Source organism: Ruditapes philippinarum, unplaced genomic scaffold (genome assembly GCF_026571515.1).
Source record: "Ruditapes philippinarum isolate M1 unplaced genomic scaffold, ASM2657151v2 ctg10257_1_1_1_1, whole genome shotgun sequence".
Classification (NCBI taxonomy): Eukaryota; Metazoa; Mollusca; class Bivalvia; order Venerida; family Veneridae; genus Ruditapes; species Ruditapes philippinarum.
In genome coordinates this window covers 13,354-33,224 of record NW_026855299.1, presented here as the reverse complement: position 1 = coordinate 33,224, position 19,871 = coordinate 13,354, and the positions used below count along the sequence as shown (strand labels likewise).

The window sequence follows — 19,871 nt, the reverse complement described above, 5'->3', positions numbered from 1 at the left end:
CTGCGGGTGTTTCTAAAATCTAAATTTCACCGTTTCCATGTTTAAATGTTGAATTTTGCTTAAGTCGATGCTCGGGGACGTGGACGTCCCGTATAAATTGTATAGCAGGTACCGCATAGGACTAATTATTTGTGACAGTTGGCCATATATGACATCATGCCAAACAGGTTTTAGCTCAGCTCTGAGGAGGCTTCATACCTATAACTGCTGAAGCTTTGTCGTGGTCAATTTCATTCCGTCTGAGCTCAGTAAATTACCAAAGTATTTGGCCTCGATTGCACCTATTATGCATTTGTGTAGATTAAATTTTATATCTTTTTCTCTAGCCCGTAACAGCACATTTAACAGATTTTCATCGTGCTCTTGTTTTTGTCCGTCCGTACATTCAAATGTCATTAAATCCTCGGAAAATTCATCATTTTTCAAAAAAAAGTCGTTTGAACTGCGAATTCTCACATGTACCGACATTGTCCAAATGCGCTGTATAAGGTGTATCGCCCATCCAAACATTATCTCAAGATTTCTTCGACATGTCGAATTAGTTGTACTACTGACCACTTATTTTGACACAGCATATAAAATTCAAATATTACAAAAATTTTGGTTAGATACTGGCTTTTATTACAGCTTATACATTAAAGAATTTAACCACATTGTAATTTCAACTGGACTAACAGTGTGGGAACTGGAAAAGGTGGCATTTATTTACGGAGAGATTACACCAAGTAGAACAATACAACTGAACGATGTAACAACAAGATATATCTTACTGGAACAGCTTCTTAGTCTTGTTGATCTTACTTTATGCGAAGTGAAAGTATATTCTAGAGAAGGTATGCATTTGCTATAACTTGAAAGAAGTTATCAATAGCGTATGATTATTCTATTTGTAGATATATAATGCTAAAAGAATATTCAAAAGGTTCTGTAAATACAAAGTTCTGTAACAATTATTTTACCAAATAGCAAAAACTTTGTCAAATAAATGACTTGTTATTCTGTTATTCCTATGTTATCGGCAATATATTCTTTATATCATTTTCCATTAACAGAGTGAAAACAACTTTTTTGTATGCCCTCCGAATTTTATTCATCTAAACTAATATATTAAACAATGATTTTGAGACTACCATCTTGTTAACTTAATTTCAAGTTTAAATTCTATATGTATTATATAAGTGCATGTTAGATATTTACTCACAGTTTTATCTAGTACTATTGTACTATATACAAAATTAAGTCAGCATTATTATAATAAGACGTGTACCTATTGTTTTTATATTGATAAGCTTTTATTTCTAGGACAAGAATATGATTCTAAGAAAGAGATATATAAACCAAATAAAGGTAAGATATACAGATAAAAATCTAAACTGATCATAGTACCAAAATCGACTGTAGAATATTATATTACTAAAGAATAGTCACTTTGACAAATGCAATATCATAAAACAACATGATTTGAGAATTTTTATCGTTACATGATTATTTTCTTCTCAAACATTATCCAGAAAAATGCATTACAACGACTCTACCGTCAAGAGATTGAAAAGGGTAAATGTGAAAAAGTGAATAATAATTAAAAAGGAAAAAGGAAATCCTTCGTATTATTGTTCATTTGCAATAATGAAAAGTGCAACATCTCGTTCCATACGGGAACGACTGGAGCAATATTTATTCTTCAATACTGAAAGAAATGGAATCAAATAACAGGAAGAATATAAAATAATTTTTTAACAATACTATTATACAGACACATTTTGCAGTTGTTACAAAGCACTACAGTATTACCCTATTGTCAACCTTTCCTCATAAAAAAGAGTACGATAAATGAATTCAAAAATAGCTTATGATTTTAATTTCAACAGAAGGATGCCAATATGGATGCAGATGCCATATCCATGGACACCAGTGCATCATGCACCATCCTAACTGTACTGTACAAAGTGGAATCGGTGATAAACTCCATTTCGAAGCTCTTAATGATTCTACATTTTTACATACTCGTCTAGAAAATGAAAATAGTCAAGAAAATAAATTTCCTCTTAAAATAAGTAAGAACAATTTGGACTCATCACATCAAGACATAAAACTCCAAGACTTAAAATTAGACAAAAATGGACTTAACTTTCTGCATCTCAATATACATTATTTATATCCAAAATTCAGTGAAATTCAGTTTCTAATTGATAATCTCCCGGATATTGACATTCTTGGATTACCAAGAAACCTTTCTCAGTGATGCTTTCTCAAACAATGAAATTAATTAAAAAAATTATCAACTTTTCAGGCATGACAGACAATCAAATGGGGGAGGAATAGTTTTATATGTAAAATCAAACTTACATTGTGAGAGTAGAACAGACCTTAATTCAAGTGATATTGAAGCAATATGGATAGAAATGAAGCTTGACAGACAAAAACCTTTTATTGTAGGATATATTTTTAGGCCCCATTCATCACTTAATTCATGGATTGAAGAAATTGAAAACATATTAGAAACCTTATACGTTGAAATCAATGAAATCATTTTCTTTGGCGACTTCAACTACAATTTTATTAACTCTATTTCAGTTAATTCAAAATGGAATAATACAATCAGTACATTCAATTTAAATCAACTAATAACACAACCTACTAGAGTCACACCAACATCCTCAACTATCATTGACCATCTCTTCACAAATCAGCCTCAAAATATATGTAATATGAAGGTCCCAATTCTTTCAATAAGTGACCATTTCCCCATTGTTTTTACCCGTAAAACTAAGTCAAAAATCAAGAAAGGCCTATTACACCTTACTATCAATTATAGATATTTAAAGCAATTTAATGCAGAACATTTTTTAACTGATCTAAGTAATCAACCATGGACATTGATTGATGTTTTTACTGAATCAGATGATGCTCTTGACACTTTTTATGACTTATTTTTAAAAGTTCTTGATTCACATGCACCATATAGACAAAAACGGGTAAAACACAAAAACCAGAATGAATGGTTCACAGATGAAATAGCCAGTGCTATTCATATGAGAAATTATGCGAAACAAAGAAAAATAAAACAGGAAAATTTAAATACTGGAGATCACAAGTTAAAATACTATCCCATCAATCAAAAAAAGACTTCTTTAATCAAGAAATAAATTCACAAAATAAAAATCCTAAAAAGTTATGGAAGAACCTAAAAGTACTATCTGGCAAAACTGAAAACTTCCAAACAAACTATATAAATGATGACAATGGAAATCCAGTCTCCGACCCAAAAGAAACAGCAGAAATATTCAATACTTTCTTTTCAAACGTATTTAAAAAATCAGGAAATATTTCAGCACTAAGTAAAGCCAATGAATCTATATTAAAAGGCAATTGCAGCAATGATCTGATCAATGATATCATAAAATTTCAAAAAAGAGCAGCAAGAATAATTCTAGATAAAAGTTACGATATACCCTCCAGTGATTTGTTTAAAGAACTAAATTGGATGAGATTTGATGAAAGAATGAAATACAAAAATGCAATTATAATGTTTAAATCTATCAATGACATACCATATCCACAATACATGCAAAGTAAATTCCAATTTGTTTACCAAAAACATGAGCGCAACTTAAGATCTACAAATAGTTCAGACCTAGCTGTTCCACGACCTAAGAAAGAATTTTTCAGAAAATCCCTAGTATACTCTGGCCCTAAATTATGGAATAATATCCCTCTTAACATAAGAAAATCTAAAACAGTTCAGGAATTTCAAGCTTCATATCTATCCTGGCATTTCTCATCATTAAATTAATCATTTTATAACAAAATTAGAATCTAATCATTTGATGTACCACCTAAAACGTATTTCATTTGATATGTACTTCTTTGACATGTATTATGCTATCAATGGACTGTATATATTTGTATATAACATATACATATAACATGTATTTCTTGTTCTGACAATTTCAATGTACATTGTAACACAATGTTGTTGCAATTATTTTTGTAATATTGTAGTTGTATATGTTGTAAATTACGTTTCATAGAGGCCCACATGGAAGATTGGGAAACCAAATGTGTAGCCTCGATAAATAAAGCCTTTACTTACTTACTTACTTACTTACGTAATCTTATTTCAGTGTGCCTTTTCCCGCGCTTCTATGAAAAATATTCTAAAGGTGCTGGGTTTTCAACAACTATTTGCGTTATTATAAATTCTTTATACAAGTTACTAACGGGATATATGATAAAATACAATGTATAGCCTTGCTGACATAAATATTGGTTATATACTCCCTTATATCCAGCAAGCAACTTGTATTTATAATAATATAAATAAAAAATACGAAGATGGATTATTATATAGTCATGCTATTTTGTTTATTGCTTAGTCCATGGCGAGTGGAGCCATTGGTCCCCGTGGTCAAATGAATGCTACTGTGATGGTCAACAATACAGACATAGACTTTGTAACAATCCCGAGGAGAAATTTAGCGGGCAGAAATGCCCTGGAAGAAATACTTCTGGAAGACAGTGTTCGCCTGTCGGTGCCAATTGTGAAGGTTATTTGTTCGTTCTTCCAACTTGTACTTCTAGGGTGAACTTATTAATTTTGTTTCTATCGTATCTAATTTAGACAAAAAGCTTTAATTTTGAACTCAATTAAAGTGACATTATGCCCATCCAGGGGTATATAGTGAGTAAACGGGCGAAGATCAAAATATGTTTTCATTTTGCCATAAACCCTTTTAATTTAATAATTAAGTTCAAATTAACAGTAGATAACACACAAATCCAAATGAAATTTCTGTTAATATCCGTTAGAATTTACGTATAACGCTTAGTTTATAAAAAGAGTGGGGCAGTCTTTTTAAATTTTAGGCAGATTTATAATTTTATCCTGAACATTTTCCAATAACACCATTTTGACAGTCAATCTTTAGAAATATAAAGTCAATTCAGCTCAACTTGACGATGAAAATATGAGCATAATGTCTCTTTAATATATTAATTAATAAATTGTAATATATGTCACTAATATACAATGTTTAATCATATGAAATAAAACATATAACAAAACCTCTGGAAAAAGGTTGATCCATCAGTTGCAATAACAACAGCATTTTATGAAAATTGCAGATTTGTTTGATTGAGTCTGTTCATAAAAGATAATGTAAAAGTGCAACATTTGCCACGCCCCCTAGCACCGGCTTTAACTGTATTAAATTTTCAGCACTAATTAACGTGCTTCAATCAATAATCCCGATGTACCAGAAAATATAATAACGGTGAAGTGAAGTATTGGGCAACTTTTTTACAGCTTTCACACGACACTTGACATTTGTTTTTATTAGTTTTAAACGTTTTAAAAAAAGGGACTCGACTGAGGTGTTTTTACATTATGGGGATCGACTTCCCCGAGATTTTATACCATTTGATGCTTGGTCTCTAAACAACTTGTGCGCAAAATCTTAAGTTCATTTCCTCACTCCGTTTTTCAAAATACCTATTCATGCGCTGAAATAAATGGCTAAACATGAAAAGCGTTTAAAAGATTGCTCAGAATATCACTAGATTTTGATTTTTTTTAATTCTGAGCATATTTTTTAAAAAGTTGAACGCTTTAGGATCTCAGTAAAGCTCCTCTAATTGTCTATTCGGAAAAAAATATTCCAAATCATATTCATAATTTAATTTTATAAATCTGAATGATCAATAATTATACAATATATTTTAATCTAAATGTTTAGTTTTGTTTTAGTTGTTGACATTTGCTAAGGGAGCGTAATATTTTATCTTACCTAAAATCAACTAATAAAGAATGTCTCGACAATACAAATCAGTCAAACATGATGTAAATACAGCATCATTAAAGGTGGTCATGATTTAGAATTTACACTAAAGTAAGCATAATCCTGATAATCTTTCTTGCATTTTTTTACAGTTTATTCCGAGTTTGTGGATCCTAACATCCGTTCAAGAAATAAGTCAGGTTTGAAAAGTCCATCTTATATTTTGATGATTGCTTGTTACGTCTTATATTTGAAATAGTATTATTCTTTAGTTATTTAGTTATACGTTATATTAAGATATTCTCAAATGTTCGACTTTATTTCTATTTGTGCTTTGTCATTTTCTAAAATATATTGTTTTGTATTAAACGTGTAGATATTAATGGCCTCAGTCATTGGTCTGAGTGGAGTCAATGTTCAGCTGAATGTGGCGATGGATTAGTGACAAGAAGACGAAAATGTAAGGTCTCGAAATCAATAAGAACCATAAATAATTGTGAAGAAGTTGTTGAAAGTCGACCTTGTATTGGCATGGGAAACTGTCTAGGTAAATTATACCGTAATATGCTCTTTTGGTCCTTGTTTTGAAAAGCTTACATTATGTTCCTTCCAAATTCTGGAAATGAAAATGTAGATCCAACAGATGCAATATGCATAGAGGAATATTTCTTTTCACGAAAGGTAATTCAAAGTTTATGATGCCTGTTCTGCCATTTGTATTTTCAAATTCATGTCTTTTATGTTCATTTAAATTTTCTTGATATATTTATGGTTTTATCATATTCTATTTGGATTTTGTTGTTTTTTTTTATTTTGCTTTTTCGTAGTGTGTTCAAAGAGGTTTAAGAAGTGCTATAGTATAATATCGAAAGTAACAAACTGGAATCAGGCACGACTAGAATGCTGGGCGAGGAACATGTCGTTGGTTTCCATGACGTCGTTGTCCGAAATGCGGTTTATCAAGTATTTGTTACGTGAAAGGAGAAACATAGACGTACCCCCATCGTCGTATTTCAATGCTGAATATTACGTCCATATCGGTATCAGGTTTTTGGTTGTGTGTGTGTGTTGGGGGGGTGTTGTTTTTTGTTCGTTTCAAAATCGGGAATTATCTCTATACAAAGCTGTTCTATCTGATGAATTAGGTCTAGTCACCACTGTTCTATATATTAATGAAATAAAGTATTGAGGACTTTTTTAAAGATACTTTGATCATACATGTTTATTATGATGCTCCCGTATACAAATGTTACGTTATACTTTATTGTCAGATGCCCAGGTTGGTACTTCATAATCTTTCTCTTATAAATTAAAAGTTTTATATGCTCGTGTCATGTATAACAATAATAATACGCACCATATCCTTATGAAAATTCAACGAGACGTCAAGTTACTGTTTACTTACTCACTAATGACCCTTAATCCGATGAAAACTATGCTTGTAAATATATTGATGTAGTTATACAACTTGATTTCCAGGAATTTATTAAAGTACTGACTGTTGTAATTTTTAGGATTATCCATCGGATCAATGTCTGGTAATGAAAAAGCAGTATGGGAAAATGGAAACATTCCAATCTTTACAGCATGGTATGTTATCATTTGTAAATCAAAGGGCTGAAAGCTCTGTGGTATTTTCAATCTTTGCAATCTAAATCGTATTGTACAGTACTTCTGTTTGTATTTTCCTGTATAAGTTTATTTTAATATACTATAAATTAATTCATCTTACAGGGCACCGAGATGCAGCGACTGCGTTTAGATTTTTTACTATAACAGTTTGAGTTTGATACATACGGGATTTTGCATGACTAGAGTTGCATCAAAAAAATAATTTATGTTCATTTTTTATGACAGCCACACATTAGCATTGCATATCGTGTCTACTTTCTTAAAAAAGACACTTAAAAAATAATTGCTGGGATTTGAACCCATGTCCTCTCACACCCTAAACGAGCGCGTTACCCCTGTACCACGGGGAAGTTACACGAAGAAAGCCTGAATAAAATCAATCAATTCTGAATTTAGTATTTCCATTTCGGGTTTGTAATCTTTAAAATTATTAGTTTTGATTATTTTGTTCACGATAAACCTGTTGTTTAACACTGATGTAAATAATTTAGCGAAAATCTTCTCGCCAAAACAGTCCGACATGTATATATTTCACTACTCGACAGTCAGATTTATTTGTGTACTACGCTATGAAGCATTCGGTAATTGACATCGCTAAAATAGCATTTTCATTGATTAAAATGATATTCATCCGCGTAATTTGTGATTGTGCATTTATTGTCAATTCTATAAGTCAGCGCTACTTTTAAACTTTGAATGCGTTGTAATTTGTTGGATACTTGTAATAAAATAAAAATATTTCTTTCTGTAACATCGCTAGTTTTAAACTGTTTTGAGAACTACTTGTTGTTAGGTGTGTCGTGAAATTCTGTGCCAGAGATTTAATGTCAGCATTGTATTTCCTGACTGCGTCAGAAAATACAAAAAGTGTTCTCGAGTTTAATAGTAATTGTTATATCTTCTTTTTATTGTTTTATCATGCTACTCAAATGTTAACTGTTCACAATTAATGTTTTGCAATGTATTTGCGCGAACGTAATGTATTTGTGTTTTAAATCCGTAATCATTTTCAGGACAAATTGTTCTAATACTGGAATGAAAATAATTTATTAATGAACAATTTTTGTCTTTAAACGTGGCTACGGCAGTCAGATATTTATGTTTCTTATTTTACAAGGAACTTGAAGATAATGACAACGGGAAAGTGTAGCCGGATGAACTTCAAGCTTTTCTATGAAAACAATACATGGGAACGTGAAGACTGTAGTCATAAATTGGCAGAATATGTTATGTGTGAAAGTAAACAAGAAGTTACAGACAGCGGTAAGTCAAATGTAAAATTAATACTTATTTTTTTATCAATCGAAACAAATCAGTTATCACTTGTTTGTGTTTGCATCTATAAGGTTGTTTTACTCATTATACGAAATAACATAGTTGTTGCAATTGTAGCTAATAAACTTTAGTCATCTAACTTCTTGTAAATAGCTTACACATCAAATTCATATAAAAACATCTTCCCTTTATCAGTATTCTATTTAAAATCTTTTTATTTTTATTATAAATTACATGAAACTAAATTTTGCAGACTGACCGAGTAAGAAATGCTTTTTACAACTCCCTCCGTAATTAAAAACCTAAGGATTGTGCAAAACAAGCATTAATCTTAAAATTTGATATTTTGCAAACAAATTGAATAGAAATAAATGACTATATTGCAGTTCCAATTAAGTCTTTACTTATCTTTGCTGATACTGAGCGTGTTACGGTCCCCGAGCAGATACCGGCTCGAGAATATTCCGGGAATATCAGTGTTACAGTAACTGGTGCACGGTGCATTAACATGTCATGCCGATACAAAGACGGCTTAGAGAAAATTGCATGCAAGCAATCCGACAATGTGTGGGAGGAATGTAGTATCAATTGTAAGTGCTACAATTGACATTTTTATGTAAATTATCTGGAGAATAAAGTTTTTAAATGGTTACCATTATTAGAATTAGAATTTTTAACTAAATAGTGAATGGTGTTTATATTCTATCCGATCATTTAAAAATGTATTTGTATGGTCAGTGATTGGACTCCTTAGATTATGATCTACAGTAAACTCCGCTTATAACGAAATCATTGGGACATTCAAAATCTGTTCCTTATATCCGGAGTTCCTTGTAAGCATTTAGCGAATTAGTTCCTTGTATCAGAAGTTTTTATAGCGAACAGTTTTACATATAACGAACTAATTGTTAACCATCGTCCTCCATTTTGAAAAAAACATTTTTTTAAGAGAAATGACTTTTTGGTTCGTCATTGTTGTCTCCCTTATATTGATTCAATAAAAAAAAAGGAATAATTGCCATGCTGTTTCTTTTTAATATAATTTTTATGTATAAATATATCTATCAGATAATTATATGATATGTACCATATATGCAATTTTGTTATTTATTAACAATACAGTATCATGCATAAACATAATCACTTTGCTTTGAAGAAGTCGCTAATTTTAGTTTGGGAATGTTTACAACTCTTAAGGTTAAATTCAATATCCAATAAAATTTTAAAAACTGTTTCTTCAACATGTGCATTAGACTCGAAGTATGACCTAATCTAATCAATAGCTGCATTTTTTTGACACAACCGGCAGATCATCTAAATAGATCTCGTTTTCGGATGATTGACTGTCATCGTCATTATTTGTTCCTAATATATCCGCTACAAGTTTTAATCTGTGCCGATGAAAACGAAAGTAGAAAATGCGTGATCTGTTTACGGATAGCCGATATTTTGGAGTTCGTTATAAAAGTGTAATTTTCTGTACTTTTTATGGCATTGGGACTAAAAAATGAGTTCCTTATAAGCGATAATTCCTTATAACCGTGTTCGCTGTAACCGTTATTTTTTACATTAAATAAAGAAGGGTAAAATTCGGGCCAAAAAATTTTGTTCCTTATAACCGGAAGTTCGCTATAACCGTGTTCGCTATATGTGAAGTTTATTGAAACAATTACAAAATATAGTTGTCTCTTTATGTGCTTTCAAATAAGCTGCTTTGAAAATTTATATATAACTGTTATTGTTTTAGTCACTTTATATCGATGCTTTGTCACAAGAACATTTTGTCCAAACTCCATAGTGACCTTGTCGATCTCTTACCTTAATCTACACTAGTTAGTAAATAGCTATAAAACTTTAAAGTAAGAAAAAACTTCAGTTAATACTTAAGGTGTCGATTACTCCCTTGATATCAGCATTAAAGCATACACATTTAAAAATTTCTAGGGGAAAAAAAAACTTTACAAGTTATAATTCTGTATTTTTACTTTTATGCCACTGGCATTTAAATCAGGTTCTAGTATTTTTCAAAGGTTTCTCATATTTACAAAAATTTGTTTGACGTATTAACAAAATGTTACATTTTTAGTGCCTGCAAAGACTGATTCGAATATTACATACGAAAAGTACATGGGTAATCTCAGCAAAACATTCTCAGGAAAAGTGTGTCAAAGATGGGACCGAAATATTCCATATGTTCATAATTTTGATGGCACCATCTTTAAAGTGGGTTTAATTCAGAAATTTATGATACATGTATAATAATCCTTACGTCATTCAAATATGTTATATATACTTATGTTTAACATTGGATACTCTGTATTGTAAAAATGATGCACAATAGACTTATTGGAACAAGGTGGTTTAAATTCCTAACACATGTAGCAATAACTTGTTTAAGATTTATTTGTCTCAATGTGTTGTGTTATGCATGGAATATGCTTATTCTAATCTTATTTTGGTAATTGACAATATTTAAAGCTTTATAATTTCATACCGTTTATAAAAATATAGATATTGCATTTGAATTTGAAAAGGTGTCAATTGCCGACTTAAGATTCAAATCTAAACGTATACTGTTTATTACGCAGGGAGAAGGTATATCTGATGCAGCTAATTATTGCAGAGACCCTGGGGAAACCGGTAATTTCTGGTGCTTCACAACAGAATCTAATACACGATGGGAGCCATGTTTATTAAAAGGTAGAATTGTGTATATAATACGCTAAAATAAAACGTTATTTTACGGCTTACTTTAAAAATGCTTTCACTCTATTCTCTGAACACTGCATTAAAAAGATATTGATTTACTACAAATAGATTTTTACTCTTTGAACTTACATATGGATATTCACTTGTTATCTTGAATATGTAAAGATATATTTGTTGTCTAATATGTGTTTTATGTTCCAATATAAATTTACATTAACCAGCTTCCAACTGAAAAATGACAATTTTAATTTGATATATCTCGATTACTTAACTTGTTTTACTTAAATATTATATTTCATGGGTCGCATCAAATAATTTTCTTTTATTTTCTTGATTATTTACAGATATCAAAACTAAACGTATTTGTATGAAACACATAGAGTCTACTGGAAAAAGAAATACAACAATAACTGGAAAACCATGTAGAAGCTGGGACAAAATTAATAATAAAATTCTTTTTAGTTCAAATACCGACATAGATACATCCTTGAACTATTGTCGAGATCCTTCCAATTTTGGTTTCAATTGGTGTTTTGTAGAGGTATCAAATGATGTTGAACAATGGGAGCCTTGCCAGCTTGAAGGTGACAAATATCCTTGAATTTACTTCAACTCGTTGAATATGTGTGTAACCCCTGAAAATGGTAAGAGATATGATGTTTGAGGCTGTCAGTCAGGCGGACGTCTGGTTCTCTGATGGTCTTTGTGTGCTTCCTCTTTTAAACCACTAAACCAATTTTACCAAACTTTGACAGGAATAATTCTCATAATGTGTACTTTCTAATATAGGAATTTGATCTTGAGACAGAAATGAACTTGACTTTCAATGGTTAATTCCTTAAATTGTCCTTCAACAATTTGATTTTGATAAACTTGCTGTAATTATTTTATTAATAAAGACTCATATTATAGATTTATATTTGGACTATTATCACCTAGGATAAAACCGATAAGTTGTCATTGATAAATTGATTTGGAAATTACAGCTCTTTAGATGAAACTTTTATGTGATGTCACTCAAGTATGAACCTGCACTTAAATTGTCCTTGACCCTAATGGAATATATGAAAATTAAAAAAATCCTCCTCAAATCATAAACGCCTCATCACGGCCAGTCGAAAAAGCACATTTAAGGTTTATACGGACGCTCATTGACAAAAAAGCTTTTTGTAACAAAAATGGAAAGTCTCTTGTGAACGTTTTTATTTATTTATTTTTTTGTTATATTGTTTATTCAGTTTTTTTAACGAGTTAAAGGACTTAATATTAATGAGGTCTCTTTCGTTGTTATCGTCATTTCAGTTTATCCAATGAATGAAAATCCCAAGATGATTAAGTTAATCAAAACTACATGTATTGTTTCATACATTATTTAATATTTCATATGTTTTCTTATTTTTCCAGAAGATGAAGTAAACACTGATGACACAACCCTCATTACTAAAAACAACCATTTCATGTGCGATGATGGTAAACTCCTCCCAAATTCTTTAAGATGCAACAGAAGAATTGAGTGTGACGACAACTTAGACGAAATTGGTTGCATTTTTTCTGGTAATTAATATGTTTCTGTTTTAATGCAATATTTCGTATCATTATGTATGTTCTACAGCATATAATTTGAGATTATGATTAGTTAAATTTTTAATACAGAAATTTCATAGAGAAATTATAGATGATAGATAAATAGCAACTTATCAAAAATGATAACGTAAAGCACTTATGCCCGTTATGTAGGTAATTTTCAAGCATACGCAGGGCCATAGGAGCAAACTTTGTAGACTTTATCTATTGTTAGGAAGATGAAGGTAGATACAACTTATCATAGTAATAAAATAGAGAACTTTTCCTGGAATAATTAACAGGTACTTGTAACATGTAGAGAGAGAAAAATATCGAGATTGCTAGATGTTTTGCGTAAGTTATTTTGTTACATGCATTTGCAGTCATTGGTTGTGACTCCGAGAAACCGAGCCTAGAAGATTTTTAATTTCGGTGTTTTAGGCGTTCTATAGGGGCGTCGGTATTTTCCTTTCTTAATTATTGTCTATTTCCTTCCTACCCTGTTGAACATTTTGAAACAGTCTCTCTTTCTTTAAAATACTTATTCCGTTTGAAACAGGTTTAAAAAAAAACAAAAACAAAACAACAGAAAACAAGCATATTATTTATCTAATCAAAACATAGGGTTGATGTTTTTTAACTTATGTTGTTGTTGGTTTTTTACATCAGTTCATCCAATGATAGACATTGATTTCGGAACAAAAAAATCAGGACGATTTAATGACGAGCCATTTGAAATTGGATCTTTCTTTAGATGCAACTCAAATGAATATATTTCTGTAATTGCCACATGTGATGGAGTTATAGACTGTTTTGATGCTTCAGATGAGTTAGAATGTACTGAAAACAAAATGGGTATGTCACTTGTATCTATGCATATAGTAAGTAAATATTTAGTATTACAAAGCGCTCTTCAGCATTTTTTATAATATCACCAGTGTATGGTTCCAAATTTCTAAGCAATCCTTGCATGATTACTTGAACGTAAAATAGAACTGTCTGACTTAACCGGTTTATGTGTGCGTCAGAGCAACATCTGTGCTTTTTAAGTATTGATGAATAAAGTCAATCACATGCATGTTTGAACGTGTCCTACAAGAAGTTTCTTAAAGTATTAAACTAAAACAAATATATATTTGAACGCATGGGACCAACATGAACAGTCATAATGTTAAACATTTTACTATGCATTTCTTTGTCTAGATCGACTGATGGTTATCTTTTATTTTACTCATATTTTTGTTTCGATTTCATGTTAGTGTGATCATTAGAGACATTATTGTCAATATTGACTTTTCATTAATAATGGTATATAATAACAAAATACGACGATCGATTTTCGTTATCTATGCAAAAGAAGCTCATTATAGGCTATTGAGACAATAAAAATGTATACATGTTCACGAGAAAAATAAGTTTTAAGAATAATGCAAATATATAATTTTTAATTAATCAAATTTAAAGAGAAAACAAGAAAATTGAATAGATACACGTAAAATAATCAAAGAGGGTACAGCGTCAAATTCATGATTTTAAGTGACATGATGCTCATCCAAGTGTAAATAGTAAATGCAAAGGTTAAAGTTAAAATAAGTTTTCATTGTGCCATAATTATGTTAGATTGTATTTTACTATGCACAAATAATAATAAATAAACCACTTGACTCATGAAAACTTCTATATTTTCTGGTCCTTCGGGATCATTGATGCCAACACTATAAAGTGTTGAGAATTGAGTACCGCTCGAATGGAGTACTGCTCAAGCCGGTGCTAGGGGGCGTGAGGGATGTTGCACTTATACATTGTCCCTCATGTACAGACTCAATCAAACCGAGTCTGCAATTCTTATGTTATTTTGTTGTAATTAATGTATCCGAGGGATCACTTTGTTTCCAGAATTTTGTACTTCACAACAACAGGTATCAAGTGCCGTGTGGCAGCCGTAAAAAGTTGCCCCGTACTTCATTTCAGTGTTGTTATATTTTCTGGTCCTTCGGGATCATTGATGCCAACTCTATAAAGTGTTGAGAATTGAGTACCGCTCGAATTGAGTACCACTCAAGCCGGTGCTAGGGGGCGTGAGGGATGTTGCACTTATACATTGTCCCTCATGTACAGACTCAATCAAACCGAGTCTGCAATTCTTATGTTATTTTGTTGTAATTAATGCTTCCGAGGGATCACTTTGTTTCAAGAATTTTGTACTTCACAACAGCAGGTGTCAAGTGCCGTGTGGCAGCCGTTAAAAGTTGCCCCGTACTTCACTTCAGTGTTGTTATATTTTCTGGTCCTTCGGGATCATTGATGCCAACACTATAAAGTGTTGAGACTTGAGTACCGCTCGAATTGAGTACCGCTCAGGCCGGTGCTAGGGGGCGTGAGGGATGTTGCACTTATACATTGTCCCTTATGTACAGACTCAATCAAACCGAGTCTGAAATTCTTATGTTATTTTGTTGTGATTAATGCTTCCGAGGGATCACTTTGTTTCCAGAATTTTCTATAAATGTTGATCGGAATATATCGGTACAAAGGGTAGGGCAGTCTTTTTATAAATAAATATAAGAAATGTAGTTTTTATATATTATGCTAGTCATTTTCGTCATCCATCACCATTATAATTGTTTATCTTTAAAAATCAATTGCTAATTAAGTTTAATTTGGAAGCAATAAAATGAATATGATGCCACGTAAAAACTAATTTTGCTCACAGGTTATCGAAGTGGGACAAGGGTACCACCCCCAGGACCCGCTATACTACGCAAATATACTTCAACCCATTCAAAATACATGTCAAAACAAAATCAAACAATTCTATCCAAAATATATTACTGATACTAAATAGTGTAGGTAGTATAGCGGGTCCTGGGGGTGGTACCCTGGGGGTAGGGCCGATAACCTGTGATTTTGCTGGACAATCAAAGCGTTATCCTATTATGGCAGATACTTGCATCTACTAGTTTTCAATAAATTTCAGAAGGTAATACTTGCTCTAAACATCAGTTCCAATGTGACGATGGTGACTGTATACATATCAGTCAAGTTTGTAACTTCAAGAAAGATTGTATCGACGGGTCTGATGAAAATTGCGGTATGTTGTCTTGTGTTTAAAGCAGCATGCACTCAGATTTTCATAAAATTTTAAAAATGGATTTAAAAGTAAAATATTCTCTGTTTTGTTGTTGGGAGTTAAAATAATCAAGTAGACTTTACAAAATAGTGATATAACACAAAAACGTGTATACTCCACAAGATGTAAATTTATTCTCCTAAAATCCCTAACATCGAGGTACTGGCTAGACATGTTTATTGAGCATGCGCAATGTGCATATATTATAAACTAGCTAATAAGCTGATATTACTACATTCTCAAGCGAGCAAAGAAAGAAATTTCCACATTGCAAACCGCACTTTCAATCTACGTTAATTACCATATAGAGTTCAAAATATGCCCAAAAAAATAGCCCTTACTGCCTTAGTCACGTGATAAATACTTCAAAATCAGCCATTCATTGCATATGTAAATCTTTACTTGGATTGTGAAAGTTTCTTAAAATCTTAGTTCATTTTTCTCATATTTTTTGTTATTTTCGAACTGGAGGCATGCAGCTTTATGAGTCATATACAAACGAATGGAAATTTCATTTACTTGATACGTTCATTATCACTTATATAGATAAACAATGTAAATAATAAGCTTATTTTTTACCAATTATTTTCTGTAAAATACGAACAAATAATCTTAAAATAGTAACAGTCTTTATAGTAACAGTTCACAGCAATTCAAGTATATACAAGTGTACCTTTAAATTGTATTGTGTGTTAGCTGAAACATGTATTGTATAATTAATTATATTGATTCGTTTTTATTGTTAATTATTGTCACATTATTTTACATACATATAGATTTTGAACAGTGTTCGGATTTTACGGAATATCAATGCGGTAATGGACCATGCATTTCCTTGACACAGCGCTGCGATGCGATTCCACACTGTGCAGACGGATCAGACGAACAAAACTGTGGTTTGTTATATATATTTTGACTTTTCTCAGTTTCTCATGATAAGATTTATTAGATATTTCAAATTAAATTATGACCCATAAAAAAAAAACCTAATATATAGTGAAAAGATATGTTGGCTGATTTATGCCATTCGTGTTTTTGCACCGCGACCCCGCCAAGCGAAAAGTCGAGAAGAGCGAAAACATGCTAATTAGCGAGGGCGCGGGTTGAAGTTTATTAAATAAAACATCGCCCCGCTAATCAGCGTGTTCCATCTGTTCCAAATAACTATCGTCTGATTTCCTTGTTGTGCGGCGTAGAAAATGTTTTTGAACGTATTATATTTAAGTATCTATTTAATTTTCTTCAAGATAATAACTTCCTTTCTTCCGTACAGTCAAGCTTCAGACCAGGTGACTCAACGGTAAACCAGTTAACGTACTTGTACATTCTGTAAAGCTTTAATTAGATGACGGATTAGAAGTACTAGCTGTGTTCTTTGATATAAGTAAATCGTTCGATAAAGTCTGGCACAAAGGTCTTCTCTTTAAGTTGAAAGCTGCTGGAGTAGACGGTTTTCTACTTAACTTGTTTTCTGACTATCTTACTAAGAGACACCAGGCGGTTATCCTACCTAGGGTCCAATCAGACTGGTCGATAGTTAAGGCTGGAGTACCCCAAGGCTCCAAGCTTCTGCTGCTGGAACACTTCAATCTGATATAGACAAGATATCAGCTTTGGCTGAAAAATGGCTCGTTACTTTCAATCCATCGAAGTCTGAATCTATGGTTATCTCTCGTCAAAGAAATAAACCCTTTCATCCTTCACTTCTTATGCATAGCCAACAAATAACAACCGTCAACAGTCACAAACATCTTGGCCTCAACCTTTCAGACGATTGCTCGTGGCATTTTCACATTAAATATATTACCGAACGAGCCTGGAAGAGGATACACATTATGAGGAATTTAAAGTTTCAGCTTAACCGTAGATCTGTTGAAGTGCACACAATATGAGAAACTTGAGCTTGACAAAATTCAAAATGAAGCGTCGCGTATTGTGTGCGGTGCTACAAAACTTGTATCATTAGTTCAACTCCATAGTGAAGTTCCTTGGGAATCCTAAGAATCTCGAAGAAATAATCATATGCTTATCTTACTTTATAAAATGAAAAATGGCTAAACACCAGATTACTTGTGTTCTTTACTTCCACCTACTGTAGGTGAATATTCAAGGTACGATCTACGCAATGCTACAAATATTCAGACTATTCGAAGACGAACAACTCTTTATCAAAATGCTTTTTTTCCAACTGCTCTGAATAAATGGAACGCCCTTCCAACTGAAGTAAAACATTTACGTTCACTATCCTCTTTCAAATCCCATTTGAGACGAAGCAGCTCTAGTTGTCCGATTTATTTCTATGAAGGCGATAGAAAATGGCAGATCTATCATGCTCGACTTCGTACTGAATATAGTTCTCTAAATCAGCAAACTATATCTCCATCTCCTCTTTGTCAGTGTGGCATAGTGGAAAGTAATTACCATTTTTTCTTTGAATGTCAACGCTATATTGACAGCAGGGCCTTTTTTCTTAACACTATATCTACTATTTGTTCAGCAACTCTCCAAAAGTTATTAAATGGAGACCCAAACATTAGTGATGATGCAAACAGAAGACTGTTTGAAGCCGTTCATACATACATCCGAAAAAGCAGGATTCTCTTAAGCATATTCACATCAGCTCAAATCACTAAATGCTTCATATTCAAATCGTCGAACTATCCGAATGATACGCATTTCAGTTATTTCCTCTTCTTTTCTATTTTGCTGAAAGTTTCTTCCTTTATTTCTTTCTATCTTAATTTACGTTATTTCTCTTTAATTTTATATAACAAAATGATGCAGTCTTGTATTCTCATTCCTTTTTTTTCTATATATTTTTGCTTTATATTTTAACTTAATGTTAGAAACAAAAAAAGTTAAAATGTGATAATTTAACTGTAATTAGATAAGCATTTAGACGACGGAAAGCTAGTCAGTTGAATTAAAGCATTTACCAGTCCGAATATTTGACAATAGTTTACTGCTGTGACCTTTTATCATAGTGCAGAAAGAATGCTATAGAATACGTACGTTTCCCTTTATTTTATATAGATACATGTCAACCTAACCTCGCCTTTCATTGTGACTTTGGAAGATGTATACCTCTAAGGTTAATTTGTGACGAGTATCAACATTGTGAAGACGGCACAGACGAAACTGATTGTGTCAACAAAGTGTTTGATTCATGCCAAGATGTCTGGGAAAGTGGATATAGAAAATCTGGATATTATAACATTATAGGTTTGTTCAATAATATAGAACTGAAGCATTACTACGTACAAATTAACAGTATTTGATGTGGCTGTTCAAAGAAGAATTTCTAGAAGTGTAGTGTAAGTGTAAATTACGGAAACAAAAGAATATTGCTGCCACTTTGTTCTTCTATGGTTAATAAAACGGGAGAATGAATATATCTAATGACCAAAGAGTAAATTTATAGAATCAAAAGTAAATATTTCATCAACAATCATTTGTTGCATGATCTTGCATGTATTACGTTGAGACAGCCCTCGGTGTGATATTTAAGGGTTTTCTTTCGTTGTTTTACAGATAACAAGCGACAGCTTCAATGTTTGTTTGATGAAATAGGAAACAACACAATTAGAACTATATTCAACTTTGATATTTATTTGTCCACGTATATGGACCATAATTTCGGTTTTACGGTATTGTGTTATATGACAAGATAGATACATTGACTGAAACAAGGAATAATTTCGTGATTTATGACAGAGATGATATTAGCTGTATTCAACAGGTAAGTTGGTCAGATGAACGTTAATATTTCTTCAGAATCTCTCTTA

General features: G+C 31.9%; 1 protein-coding gene across 1 annotated transcript; it reads left to right on the top strand.

Annotated features, from left to right (window-relative positions):
• Nucleotides 1-627: 627 nt before the first annotated feature.
• On the top strand, nucleotides 628-19,364 carry LOC132742831 (thrombospondin-2-like; the record flags this gene model as incomplete). Its single annotated transcript, XM_060731328.1, has 13 exons — nucleotides 628-833; nucleotides 1,303-1,347; nucleotides 4,377-4,547; nucleotides 6,154-6,324; nucleotides 7,292-7,367; nucleotides 8,527-8,672; nucleotides 9,071-9,274; nucleotides 10,771-10,907; nucleotides 11,273-11,384; nucleotides 12,798-12,863; nucleotides 13,626-13,811; nucleotides 15,934-16,047; nucleotides 19,120-19,364. Coding segments are annotated over 13 exons (1,879 nt in total), but the record flags the coding sequence as incomplete, so codon positions are not given.
• Between the last annotated feature and the right edge of the window lie 507 nt (nucleotides 19,365-19,871).